The sequence below is a fragment of the Ranitomeya variabilis genome, chromosome 5, assembly GCF_051348905.1.
Source record: "Ranitomeya variabilis isolate aRanVar5 chromosome 5, aRanVar5.hap1, whole genome shotgun sequence".
Lineage (NCBI taxonomy): Eukaryota > Metazoa > Chordata > Amphibia > Anura > Dendrobatidae > Ranitomeya > Ranitomeya variabilis.
The window spans coordinates 268,104,196-268,118,473 of record NC_135236.1 but is presented as its reverse complement, the minus strand read 5'-3'; the positions used below and the strand labels follow the sequence as shown (position 1 = coordinate 268,118,473).

The following is a 14,278-nucleotide window of genomic DNA, read 5'->3' as shown; positions in this document are numbered from 1 at the left end:
TCCTCTGACAAGGCCAAGCGTGGGACCCACAGCCACCTGACATTTCTGGGCTATCCCATGTTACAGAGATGGAACCCCATGACGTTCATTGGACGTAGACGTTCAGAGACCATATGTGTTTCCATTAGTCTGGTAATAAAAGCCAGATCCGTGTCCCGCGCCTCAGGCTCTGTGCACACGCTGAGTAAGGCTACGTTCACATTTGCGTTGTTGGGCGCAGCGTCGGCGACGCAACCAACAACGCATGCACACAACGCAGCGTTTTGCGACGCATGCGTTGTCATAAGATCCTACAGATCGGGACTTTCTGCGCAGGGAAAACGCTACAAGTAGCGTCCCCTGCGCCCTGTCTTGTGCGTCTATATGACGCATGCGTCGTAAAACGCAGTACACGCATACCGGCGCATGTCCATGCGCCCCCCATGTTAAAGATAGGGACGCATGCGTCGGTATGCGTCGACGACGCTGCGCCCAACAACGCAAATGTGAACGTAGCCTAACATTTCTGCATCTCTTGTCAGGAAAATGCGCGTATTTGAGAGAGGTCAATAGTGAAAACCGCATGTTCTGCACCAAATCTGCAAGTCACAAATACTGAACGTGTGCATGACACTTCGGGTTTCTCACTCACTTTGCTGGCATCAGGTTTTGCCATAAATCCGCACCTATAAAATGCGACAAAAACGGAACAAATCTGCAACGTGTGCACACAGGCTAAGACTGCATTCCAAATCAATTTGGGTGGTACCATCCCAGAGACATGGACCCCTCTCCCTCAGGTGTCATCCTGGCTCTTCTGTTTTTGTTTTTTTGCTAAATCCGCTGTGTCTGATCTCTTTAAATCCATTGACTCTTCACAATGGATGAGTGAAACACCTAAGACACTCTGATGGATCTCTGAAGCACAGAGTCTGTCTTTTAATACATTTTTTTTTTTTTTTATGGCTGAAAATCAAGAAATCAAGTGATCACTGAATCCAGATTAGAGAGCATCGTCCATGCTTCCTAATCTGTATAAAGCACTGATTTAGCAGAGAAGGTGAGGAGTCTGGCTGTGTCTGACAGCCAGCTCTTCACCCCATAAACCAAGCTGCTTACGCTATTGATGTTTTAGAAAATCGGTGCAGTGTAAAGTATGGAGTACCCAGAGGTTTATAGTGTGTGGATAGTCCAGAAATGGTTACAGGAGCAGTCCTATTAAACATTTTTCTTCCCTAAGCCTATGTAAATTAAATATAATGTGAGTATGTTAATTTACTCTCTGACCTCCTTCTTCCATGCTTTGCAGTACAACTCCGGTCTTCTTACTCGCATGACTGAAATTTAGACTCACCAGATCACATTTGGGTTTGTGTGACCCGTAGTTACTTTTACAATGTAAACCTATGAAGCTGCGTTCTGACACTTTAAAGACTTATATTACAAAGGCAAAGTTCGTCTCATACTTAACCCCAGTGTGATCAGGCAAGTCAAAATTTCAATCACGTCAGAAGACAATACCAGGGAAGACACCGATCGGTAAGTTTATTAACATACATTACATTTACTCAGATTTCTGGCAAAAAAAAAAAAAGTTTCATGATAGTGCTTCTTTAAAGTGGATCTTTCGCCAGTTTGAACATGTTAACCCCTTTTACGGAGGAGGCCAAATTTTTCAAATGTGACATGTCATTTTATGTGATAATAACAATAGAATGTTTTAACATATCCCAGTGATTTAGAGAGGTTTTTTTTTGTGGCACATTGTACTTTGTTATAGTGGAAAGTTTAGAGCGATATGTTTTCATTTATTGATGAAAATATCAGAAATTGATCAAAACATTTTTTAACAATAGCAATTGTGAAACTTTGAATATTTATGTTTATTTCAGACAGTTAAACCACGGCAAATAATTAATAAGTAACATGTATGTTATGTCTGCCTTACATCAGCACTATTTATCAAATATCTTTTTATTTTGATAGGATGTCAGAAGGTTTAAAAATGAAGCAATTTTTCATTTTTTTTAAACGAAATTTACAAAGTATTTGTTAGAGTCCTATTCAGTTTTGAAGTGACTGCCATAGTCTTTGTTAATACCAATCGCTGGATGATGCAGCAGGGTGTCAGCTATAGTATACAAATGCTGCATTTTCACCCATTGGGCGATGCTAATCAATACAGGGGAGGACAATTTTATATTACAGGATGATTTATGTAAACTAGAAGCTTGGGCTGATAAATGGCAAATGAGCTTTAATGGGGATAAATGTAAGGTCATGCACTTGGGTAGAAGTAATAAGATGTATAACTATGTGCTTAATTCTAAAACTCTGGGCAAAACCATCAATGAAAAAGACCTGGGTGTATGGGTGGATGACAGACTCATATTCAGTGGCCAGTGTCAGGCAGCTGCTACAAAGGCAAATAAAATAATGGGATGTATTAAAAGAGGCATAGATGCTCATGAGGAGAACATAATTTTACCTCTATACAAGTCACTAGTTCGACCACACTTAGAATACTGTGCACAGTTCTGGTCTCCGGTGTATAAGAAAGACATAGCTGAACTAGAGCGGGTGCAGAGAAGAGCGACCAAGGTTATTAGAGGACTGGGGGGTCTGCAATACCAAGATAGGTTATTACACTTGGGGCTATTTAGTTTGGAAAAACGAAGACTAAGGGGTGATCTTATTTTAATGTATAAATATGAGGGGACAGTACAAAGACCTTTCTGATGATCTTTTTAATCATAGACCTGAGACAGGGACAAGGGGGCATCCTCTACGTCTGGAGGAAAGAAGATTTAAGCATAATAACAGACGCGGATTCTTTACTGTAAGAGCAGTGAGACTATGGAACTCTCTGCCGTATGATGTTGTAATGAGTGATTCATTAATTAAATTTAAAGAGGGGACTGGATACCTTTCTGGAAAAGTATAATATTACAGGGTATATACACTAGATTCCTTGGTAAGGCGTTGATCCAGGGAACTAGTCTGATTGCCGTATGTGGAGTCGGGAAGGAATTTTTTTCCCCATGGTGGAGTTACTCTTTGCCACATGGGTTTTTTTTGCCTTCCTCTGGATCAACATGTTAGGGCATGTTAGGTTAGGCTATGGGTTGAACTAGATGGACTTAAAGTCTTCCTTCAACCTCAATAACTATGTAACTATGTATTCTCTTATGTCTCAGGTCAGTAAAAAGCCGCATTGGTGAGCATTAAACAGTTGAACTAGCCACATTATGGAATACTGGCTGTAGAGCTGAATACATCGTCTTTCATGTGGTAATTTGTCCTCTCCATTGTGGAGATACTGACTTGTAAAGTTTAGATTATACTTTGTTAAACCCAGCTGGGCATTACTCGCGATTCTTCTCTGGGGCCATGTACTTTGTCCAATACATGATGTTTACCAGTTATAAGCAGGCAGCAACTAACTGGAGGGACATAAAAAAGAATACGTTTCTATAATAGCTTAGGACAGGTTTTCTCCTATGTGAGACATTTTGATACAGCTCTGTTCTCACTGGCTTCACTGCAGAGATGTGTGTGATTACAAAGTTCTCAGAGTGGAGCAGAGATGAGTGTGACTAAACACCTGTAGACAGAGTTGTGGAGTTGGTAAGCCAAACCTCCGACTCCTCAATTTCCATGATACCAAAATGGCATCTGACTCCACGACAGTAGGCGTACTGATGAAGTACTAAGACGAAATGTGTGTTGGGGTGGTGAGGACGCTTTTACAAATTAAATACTATGTAAGTAATGCTCTCATGCTGTAATCTATCTGGCTAAACTGTGGGGGATGTTTTATCCCTTGTACTATTGCCTTTGTTGATTTACATGATATGATAAGCACTTCACTACGCTCTATTTGCACTATATAGCGTCCCCCAATGTTTACTGTCCAGTAGTTTGTTTCTATTCCATTTTTAATATGTCACATTGAATAAAAATTGATTTTTTTAATGGGTATATAGTCTTTGGTTATTTATTTAACAGTTTCGTGTGCATTGTGTTAATCTATGAGTTTAATTACCCAAAATTTAGTTTAAGTGGGTCTTTTTTTTTTTTGCTTCGTTTTATTCAGCATTGCAGTCACTATTGCATGATGTGGCCAGTTTAACACGCTCAGATTGGTGAAAGATCCCCTCTAATCTGTCAGTGAGATTTCAACTCCCAAACTATTTATATGCACATGTGGCTCTTAACCAAATACAACAGGTATGACAAAGACACATGGTATAAATCCTTTACCTATAGTTTACCCTCTCCATGTGTCCATAGGATTGTCAGACCTATTATCAAAATGTCTCACAAACACCAAACCAAAAAACAATGATCGCAAAGTCAATTTATCCAAAATGTATACAAATTTTATTATAAACCACAAACATCCAAATACATAGTACCAATTAGGGAAAAGAGGAGAATAGAAAAACATGATTGCATAGTGTGATTCATATTAAGCGACACATTCATCCGGGTAAAGGACTTACGGTATTCAAATCATATATATATATATATATATATATATATATATATATATATATATAGGGATGTATAAGTATTGATTCTCTACCTCTGTCCGCAAGTATTTATTAATCTAACAGCAAATGCAACCTGTCATTATAATACATATCTGCATAGCCCCGGCTATTTGCCACGAGGAAACATATTATCCACAATTCCAGATTACCCCAGTCTATGCATAGACAGAGATCACCCCCCCCCCCCCCCATATACCACCGGCTACCCAATTCCACCTTAGGGTCTCCCAAAATAGCAAAGAACAATACCAATAAATAATGTTATATTTACCCGTGGATGGCTGCCAGAAGTTGGGGGCTATACCGATGCCCAGACAAGTGCGACTGCCCCGACACGCGTTTCGGACCTCTCCTTTTTCAAGAGGCCTCCCAAACTATTTATATGCACTTATAGCTCTTTTAAAGATAAATTCTGCAATACCTTTACATGGCCAAGTCCGTTCCTTTACCACTGGGAAATCAATGTTTGAATTGATATGCAAATGATCCTGAAGAGCTATGGTAGATCTGAAGCATTAGTCACTCCACTTTCTGCCTGCATTTCTTGAGGTGATTGATCAGTTTGTCCCTTGTTTTGTACATCAGGAGAGGCCTGTCAGTCAATTAGAGCAGTGCAAGAGGGTGGCTGGGGACGACACCAGACTAATCTTGTCTCTGCCTATGGTCCCTGGCTGGATCTTAAATTGCCACAGTGTTTCAGAGGAAAACATAACTATTTGCAAATGTGCAGCCAGGCTCTCACTCATACTGCTTTTTTTTGTGGCCGCCATAAATGTTATGTGCCAAATGCTCAAATTGCCCACTCTCGAGGTGGGATTCCCTATTGAGCTGCTAGGATTGCAGACTGGTTATCTGAGACATAGGGATATTTGTATATACAAGTGCTTCTCACTAAATTAGAATCTCATCAAAAAATTAATTTATTTGAGTTCTTCAATACAGAAAGTGAAACTCATATATAATATAGAGTCATTACAAACAGAGTGATCTATTTCAAGTGTTTATTTCCGTTAATGTTGATGATTATGGCTTGCAGCCAATGAAAACCCAAAAGTCATTATCTCAGTAAATTAGAATAATAAAAAAAAACATACACTCACCGGCCACTTTATTAGGTACACCTGTCCAACTTCTTGTTAACACTTAATTTCTAATCAGCCAATCACATGGCGGCAACTCAGTGCATTTAGGCATGTAGACATGGTCAAGACAATCTCCTGCAGTTCAAACCGAGCATCAGTATGGGGAAGAAAGGTGATTTGAGTGCCTTTGAACGTGGCATGGTTGTTGGTGCCAGAAGGGCTGGTCTGAGTATTTCAGAAACTGCTGATCTACTGGGATTTTCACGCACAACCATCTCTAGGGTTTACAGAGAATGGTCCGAAAAAGAAAAAAAATCCAGTGAGTGGCAGTTCTGTGGGCGGAAATACCTTGTTGATGCCAGAGGTCAGAGGAGAATGGGCAGACTGGTTCGAGCTGATAGAAAGGCAACAGTGACTCAAATCGCCACCCGTTACAACCAAGGTAGGCCTAAGAGCATCTCTGAACGCACAGTGCGTCGAACTTTGAGGCAGATGGGCTACAGCAGCAGAAGACCACACCGGGTACCACTCCTTTCAGCTAAGAACAGGAAACTGAGGCTACAATTTGTACAAGCTCATCGAAATTGGACAGTAGAAGATTGGAAAAACGTTGCTTGGTCTGATGAGTCTCGATTTCTGCTGCGACATTCGGATGGTAGGGTCAGAATTTGGCGTAAACAACATGAAAGCATGGATCCATCCTGCCTTGTATGGAGCATCTTTGGGATGTGCAGCCGACAAATCTGCGGCAACTGTGTGATGCCATCATGTCAATATGGACCAAAATCTCTGAGGAATGCTTCCAGCACCTTGTTGAATCTATGCCACGAAGAATTGAGGCAGTTCTGAAGGCAAAAGGGGGTCCAACCCGTTACTAGCATGGTGTACCTAATAAAGTGGCCGGTGAGTGTATATGCTTCCTAAGCATTTAAAAGGTCCCAGAGTCTGTTTCAGTAGGCTCCACAGTCATGGGGGAAGACTGCTGACTTGACAGATGTCCAGAACGCAGTCACTGACACACTAGACAAGGAAGGTAAGCCACAAAAGGTCATTGCTAAAAAAGCTGGCTGTTTACAGATTGCTGTATCCAAGCATACTAATGGAGAGTTGATTGAAGGAAAAAGTGTGGTATAAAAAGGTGCACAAGCAACCGGGATAACCGCAGCCTTGTCAGGATTGTTAAGACAAGGTCATTCAAAAAATTTGGGGAGATTCACAAGGAGTGGACTGCTGCTGGAGTCATTGCTTCAAGAGCCACCACACGCAGATGTATCCAGGACATGGGCTACGTGTCTAAGTGTCGCATTCCTTGTGTCAAGCAACTCCTGACCAACAGACAACAACAGCGTCTTACCTGGGCCAAGTAGAGAAAAAACTGGACTGTTGCTCACTGGTCCAAGGTGTTGTTTTCAGATGAACGAAATGAAATGCAAAATTTTCTAAATCAAGGTCCCAGAGTCTGGAGGAAGAGTGGAGAGGCACACAATCCAAGCTGCTTGAGGTCTAGTGTGAAGATTCCACAATCAGTGATGGTTTGGGGAGCCATGTCATCTGCTGGGGTAGGTCCACTGTGTTTTGTCAAGACCAAAGTCAGCGCAGCCATCTACAAGGAAACTTTAGAGCACTTCATGCTTCCCTCTGCCGTCAAGCTTTTTGGAGATTGAAATTTCATTCTCCATCAGGATTTGGCACCTGTACACACTGCCAAAAGTACCAATACCTGGTTTTAAAACAACAGTATCACTGTGCTTGATTGGCCAGCAAACTCACCTGACCTTAACCCCATAGAGAATAAGAACTGAGTGCAATTACTGAACATACATTTCAGTAGGTCAACATTTCGGATTTTTAAATCATTTTTTCAAGCTGGTGTTATAAAGTATTCTAATTTACTGAGATAATGACTTTTGGGTTTTCATTGGCTGTAAGCCATGTTCATCAACATTAAAGGGAACCTGTCACCCCCAAAATCGAGGGTGAGCTAAGCCCACCGGCATCAGGGAAGCCCCCGATGTATCCTAAAAGATGAGAAAAAGAGGTTATATTATACTGACCTGGGCGGACGGTCCGATCCAGGGCCTCCCATCTTCATAGGATGACGTCCTCTTCTGGTCTTCACGCTGCGGCTCCGGCGCAGGCGTACTTTGTCTGCCCTGTTGAGGGCAGAGCAAAGTACTGCAGTGCGCAGGTGCCGGGAAAGGTCAGAGAGGCCCGGCACCTACGCACTGCAGTACTTTGCTCTGCCCTCAACAGAGCAAAGTACGCCTGCTCTGGAGCCGCAGCGTGAAGACCAGAAGAGGACATCATCTGATGAAGATAGGAGGCGCCGGACCGGACTGCAACACCCATCGGACGGGACCGTGACCGCCCCTGGGTGAGTATAATCTAACCTCTTTTTCTTATCTTTTAGGATACATGGGGGGCTTATCTACAACATTCCAGAATGCTGTAGATAAGCCCCTGATGCTGATGGGCTTAGCTCACCCTCGATTTTGGGGGTGACAGGTTCCCTTTAACAAAAATAAACATTTGAAATAGATCACTGTTTGTAATGACTGTATATAATATACAAGTTTCACTTTTTGTATTGAAGAACTGAAATTAACTTTTTGATGATATTCTAATTTAGTGAGAAGCACTTGTAGGTCTATGCTCTGCTGAAGATATGGTGTCACCTCTAACCTGAAGATAATTCTATTTTCCCTAGTTGCAGTCAGTAAATCACTGCCATTGAATCTTTCAGACTCCTGTTTAGCTATTGCAGTGGTATGAGGGTGGGGATTACTAGACAGATTTGTACAGGGGTTGGAACGTCCATTCAGATTGCACTGGTTTGTGAAGGAAGATTGTATATTTTTATAGATTACGGAGTTCCATTAGATAATTATTATGTATAAAGTTTCTGGTTATGTTATTACACTTTTTATTTTCTAGATGGTTTCAAGAGTCACATTTTCTCTCATGCCTGGATTAAATAACATCTGAAATATGAATGTGGCGTTTTTGCACAATTTATCATGGCTAATCCACAGTAAGTATCACTGGATCACTCCGAGGCATCTGCCTTTGGGCAGAATTTCTCCCAGATTGAACTGTGAGGTAGTGAGCCCATTACTATTAAAGTGAACCTTTCAGCAGGATTGTGCTCAGTAACCTACAGACATTGTCAGGTTGGCGTCGTTATACTGATTAAAATGATACCTGGTGCTGAAATCCGTCGTGTGGTTGTTGTTTGATCCTTATTTTCAGTTTTGAGTTAATGATATGCTTGTGCCCGGGGTGAACCTGTGGGGGATCTTCATGTGGTCTGATTAGCTTCTGACAGGTCACTGATCCATCAGTAACCTGCCCCCTAGTTTACATAACAAATATTATATCCAGCTCTGGCAAAAATTAAGAGACCACCACATCAAAACCCTGTCTTGGCCAGCCCAATCTCCAGACCTGAACCCCATTGAAAACCTCTGGAATGTAATCAAGAGGATGATGGGTAGTCACAAGCCATCAAACAAAGAAGAACTGCTTACATTTTTGCGCCAGAAATAGTGTGAAAGACTGGTGGAAAGCATGCCAAGACACATGAAAGCTGTGATTAAAAATCATGGTTATTCCACAAAATATTGATTTCTGAACTCTTCCTGAGTGAAAACATTAGTATTGTTGTTTCTAAATGGTTATGAACTTGTTCTCTTTGCATTATTTGAGGTCTGAAAGCACTGGGGTTTTTGTTTTTTTTTAATTTTGACCATTTTTCTTTGTCAGAAAAAAAATGCAAAATGTATTGCTTGGAAATTCGAAATTCGAAGACATGTTGTCAGAAGTTAATGGACTAAATGAACAATTTACATTTTACTCAAAAATATACCTATAAAAAGAAAAATCGGACAAACTGAACATTTTGCAGTGGTCTCTTAATTTTTGCACCAGAGGTGATGCCTGTGCTGCAGCCTGATTACATATGTAATGAATTATAACATCAAACAAATGTGTATATCTTAAAGTTCTTTAAAAAAAAGTTTGAAAATGGCGCCAGCCGCGCATGCGCAGTAGCATCTATTGGTGATCCGATAGCTGCTACTGCACATGGCGCCATCTTGCTAGAAAAATTAAAAAAATCCTCCTCCAAGATGGCTCCGCCAGCGCAGTAGCAGCTCTCGCCGATAGCTGCTACTGCGCAGGTGCCAGTGGCGCTACCTTGGAGGAGGATTTCTTTTGTTTTTTTTTCCCTTTCTAGCAGTTATTGGCTATAGCTGCTGCGCAGGCACCATCTTGGAGGAGGATTTTTTTTTCTCTAGTAAAATGGCACCACCAGCATATGTGCAGTAGCAGCTATCGGATCTCCAACAGCTGCTACTGCGCAGGTGCGGCCAGCATCATTTGCAAACAAATTTTTTTTTTTTTCGTTTATGAACCAGCGCCTGCCTGCAGAATGGTTTTCCCCCCCCCACTTCCCCAAGATATGTGAGGGATCAGTGATCTGTCAGCAGTCTGCATTATAAATACCTAAGCAGAGCACCACATGAAGACCCCCCCACACAGGCCGCCCCGGAGCACGAGCATATCATTAACTGAAAATAAAGATTAAACAACCACAAGATGGATTTCATCACCAGGTATCAGTTTAATCAGTATAATGGTGCCGACCTGACACTGTCTGTAGGTTACTGTGCACAATCCTGCTGACAGGTTCCTTTTAAACAGAGAGAAGATGAATTGTGTATAATAACTGATATATTTGTAAAGCTGCTTTTCCTGGGTGAATTACCGTATATACCCGTGTATCAGCCGAGTTTTTCAGCATATTTTTTTTTTGTGCTGAAAACGCCCCCCTCGGCTTATACACGAGTCACGGTACAGAAAGCCGGCGGGGGCAGCGGGTGTCAGGAGCCAGCGCACACATCATACTCCCCTACCTGCGCGCCCTCGGTGCTGGCACTGCATCCCATTCAGGCCACTGGCGCCTGCCTGCAGCTCTTCCTGTGCTCGGCGGTCACGTGGTACTGCTCATTAAGGTGATAAATATGGATGCGTCTCCACTCCCATAGGCGTGGAGCGCATATTCATCATCTTAATGAGCGGTACCACATGACCGCTGAGCACAGGAAGACGGACGGAACGGGGGAGGTATGCATACAGGGATGGAACAGGGGAACCACGCATAGCGGGAGAGGGATGAGGGGACAATGCATACCTGGCTTATACTCGAGTCAATAAGCTTACCCAGTTTTCCGTGGCAAAATTAGGTGCCTCGGCTTATACTCAGGTCGGCTTATACTCGAGTATATAAGGTAGCTAATGGTTTGAAAGTCGATTTCGGTCAGTACCCGAAGGGTGATACACGCATGACATTGCTTCATGACTTGGGACTTGCTTCTTTGCTTTTTATTGTTTATAGGTCTAGCTGGCTGAAGCCATGTTGTGGCAAGAGGGCTACAGTGTGGCACGTATTTCTGCTCAGTGCCGGAGTGAATAGCTTCCTGGTAGCCTGCGTGATCATAGTGGTAATTCTAATGACCATGGAGCTGCTGATAGACACCAAGCTACTTCAGTGTGAGTTATTATAAATTTCGATAATTTGTGTCGCTCGTAGTAGACTTGCTGCTAGATGTATGGCATTGTATATTACCACTGTAGAATCTCTAGAATGCGGGCATCAATCCAGGCCTTGGTGTTATGTGCTGTATAATTGCTTCAACAGGTTAAAGGGAATCTGTCACCAGGCTTTTATTCCTCTATCTCAGAGCTGTATGACGTGGGGACAGAGAACCTGACACCAGCGATGTGTTACTTACTGGGCAGCATGTTGTATTTTTGAGAAAATCAGTTTTATTTCAGATTCAAGATTTCTTGATTTTCTTTTTTTTTTTTTTTTTTAAAGAAACATGAGTAATTGACCAATGTGTTCAATATGTAAACAGAAATACACAGCCATTCCAATGTGCAATGGGGTACCCCAAATAATCAAGAAGTACTTTATTTTGCTTTTTTTAATTCAAAATAGCATCTTAGAAGCATTAATCACCTTGATAATCCTGTCCACTAGGTGATATGCACTTGTCCCAATGGTTTTTCTACTGTTCAAACTTTTTTTTTTTTTTTAATATCATTCTGAATGAATGCTGTTAAGTGCCTCCAGCTACTTTTTTTTCTTAACCTCTTCCACATCCTGAAAACACTTTCCCTTTAGGTTTTCCTTCATTTTTGAGAGTAAAAAGTCACAGGGGGCTAGGTCAGGCGAGTATGGTGGGGGGTACCATTGTCATGCCTTTTTTTGCCAAATTGGTTGATTTTTCAACGTTGTGTGGGCATGCGCATTGTCGTGATAAAGTAGCCAGTCCCCCTAAGCACCACAACTCAAGTAGTTTGTTTTTTTCCCTCTCTACTCACGCAATCGTTTCAGCACTCGCAGATAGTAATGTTGGTTCACTGTGGTGCTCTGAGAAACAAATTCAACATGAACTACTCTTTTGTCAAAAAAAACAAGCCATCGTGGATTTTCCAATTTGATTTGACTTGCCGGGCATTTTTTGGTCTGGCCGATGAAGCTTCCACTGGCTGGATTGCTGTTTTGTTTCAGGATTATTGGCATAAATCAAGATTCATCTCATGTGATGACTTTTGACAGAAAGCCATGGTCATTGTGCAAGTTTTTTCAATTCCTGAGACTCTCAGACCGTTCTCTCACTGGTCATCGGAAAGCAGTCGTGGAACAAACTTTGCCGTGATGTCTCCTGTTCATATCTACAGTTAGGATTCTTTGGCATGAACTCCAGGAAATTCCAGTTACCTTATTTCCTCCAATTTGTCGACTATTTTGCAGCGACCAAACGTGATGGCTTTTTGAACATTTTCGTCTGTTCTGGACATTGAGGGGCGACCTGAACGGGGTTCATCTTTAAGTGACATTTGTCCACTTCTGAACCGGGCAAACCACTCGTAATTCTTGCCAGGCTTACAGCTTCCTCCCCATAAGCTTCCCAAAGCAGTGAAACTGATTTCTTTAACCGGAAATAGAGCTAGATGTCGGCGCTTTGTTCTTTAAAGTTTTGCCATCGCAATATCACTTTGGGAAGGGATTAAGAATACAGTCACTCTGTCCGCTGCTATGGTTTCTCATGAATGCTACTTGGCCAACTGAGCAGGGAGAGTGTCTAGTAGCGTACCTAGCGGGAGAGGGCAGCACTGCCAACCCACTTGCTTACAAAATATTATTTTATTATTTTTTTTTTAGGTGCCCCCTCATATATGAAATTACAGGAAATAAAATGGTGGGTACTGTCTAAAGGTTGCTAATTTAATTTAATGTTTAAATAGGTAGGTAATAGAGGAGTAAGGAGGAGCCACTGAACCATAAGTCCATGCCTAATAAGACCAAGAATACGATGAGGAAACTGTTATTGATTGGCAGATGAAATATCGACAATATATTGATCTGTTAAGATGCAAAACAAAAATCAGTGTTTTATCTTCTGCAGCTATACTGAGTGCTGAGCTCTGTATAACCACGTCCACACCACTGATTGGCAGCTTTCTGTGTACACTGTGCATAGGCAGAAAGCTGGCAATCTGGCAGGGGCAGGGCTATCCAGAGCTCATGGACTCAGGATCTCTGGTTCTACATCAAGCAGATTAGCTTGTAAACACCAGTGACCGATTTCCTTTAACCTTTTTTTTGGGGGGTGACGTGGACAAGCCCTCTGGCTTCATTTTTATACAAAATAAAATGCTTGTTTATAGTAACTTGTTTGAGTAACCCGTAAATATAAAGGGTTTGTTAGTTACAAGAAAAAATTTTTTTTTGCAGAAACAGTTCCTTTTTCAGCTAGAGGCTATATGTGATATTGCAGGTAAAGCCCCGTTTAATAAAAGTCACAATTGAAATAATCAGAGAGAAAACACTACCGCATTGCTTTACTCTTTGTATTGTGAATCTCATTTGCTGCTATAAAATCCTTCAGAAAATCTTGCAGAACTGCACGTGTGAACAGACTTACTTAGACTGGTGATATCAATTACTTTATTTATTTTTCTACCTAATTTTTCTTAGTTTCTAATGCATCGCAGTGTTCAGGGATCATTCACTGGATTAGTCTGTCCATTCTCTCCTTGTTCTTTGTAGAGGTAAGATTTTTTTTTATATACTTACAATATTTATCACAAGTGGTCTAACCTCTCTAAAGTCCGCAGTATTTTGTCCCCCCGCTGGCAGAAATTACGTACTTATCATACATTTTCTCATCTGTTAGCTTTAACCGGTCAAGTGCAAATTGGAAAACATACTAGTAGTGTCCTAGAAGCTCCCAGTGACTCTTAATCCGTGTATTGCCTACCGATTATTATTATTATTATTATTATTATTATTATTATTATTTATTTAGCACCATTAAATATCACTTACAGTAAACTAAAGTAACAATGACAGACTGATACAGGGGGGGATGACCCTGCCCTTGCGGGCTTACATTCTACAGGATGGTGGGGATGGAGACAGTAGGTTGGGGTTGCAGTAGCTCCAATGGTGTTGAGGTGGTCGTGTGGTCATTACAGGCTGTAAGCTTTCTTGAAGAGATGGGTTTTCAGGTTCCATTTGAAGGATCCAAATGTGGTGGATAACCGGACATGTTGGGGCACAGAATTCCAGATGATGGGGGATATTCCGGA

The 14,278-nt window shown here is 41.6% G+C and overlaps 1 protein-coding gene across 5 annotated transcripts in view; it reads left to right on the top strand.

The window, feature by feature from the left end:
* TMEM266 (transmembrane protein 266) overlaps window positions 1–14,278 on the top strand; it is a 46,150-nt gene that overhangs the window by 564 nt on the left and 31,308 nt on the right. Inside the window, exons 2-6 of one of the 5 annotated variants that reach the window (XM_077264260.1) lie at window positions 8,552–8,648; window positions 11,013–11,167; window positions 12,849–12,885; window positions 13,422–13,464; window positions 13,665–13,738. In XM_077264260.1, the coding sequence (XP_077120375.1) occupies window positions 12,883–12,885; window positions 13,422–13,464; window positions 13,665–13,738 (120 nt within the window). In that variant the 5' untranslated portion in view covers window positions 8,552–8,648; window positions 11,013–11,167; window positions 12,849–12,882. Of the gene's footprint in view, window positions 1–1,288; window positions 1,519–3,176; window positions 3,271–8,551; window positions 8,649–11,012; window positions 11,168–12,848; window positions 12,886–13,421; window positions 13,465–13,664; window positions 13,739–14,278 lie in introns of all 5 variants that reach the window. The other 4 variants (XM_077264257.1, XM_077264259.1, XM_077264256.1 and 1 more) reach the window with 4 other exon arrangements.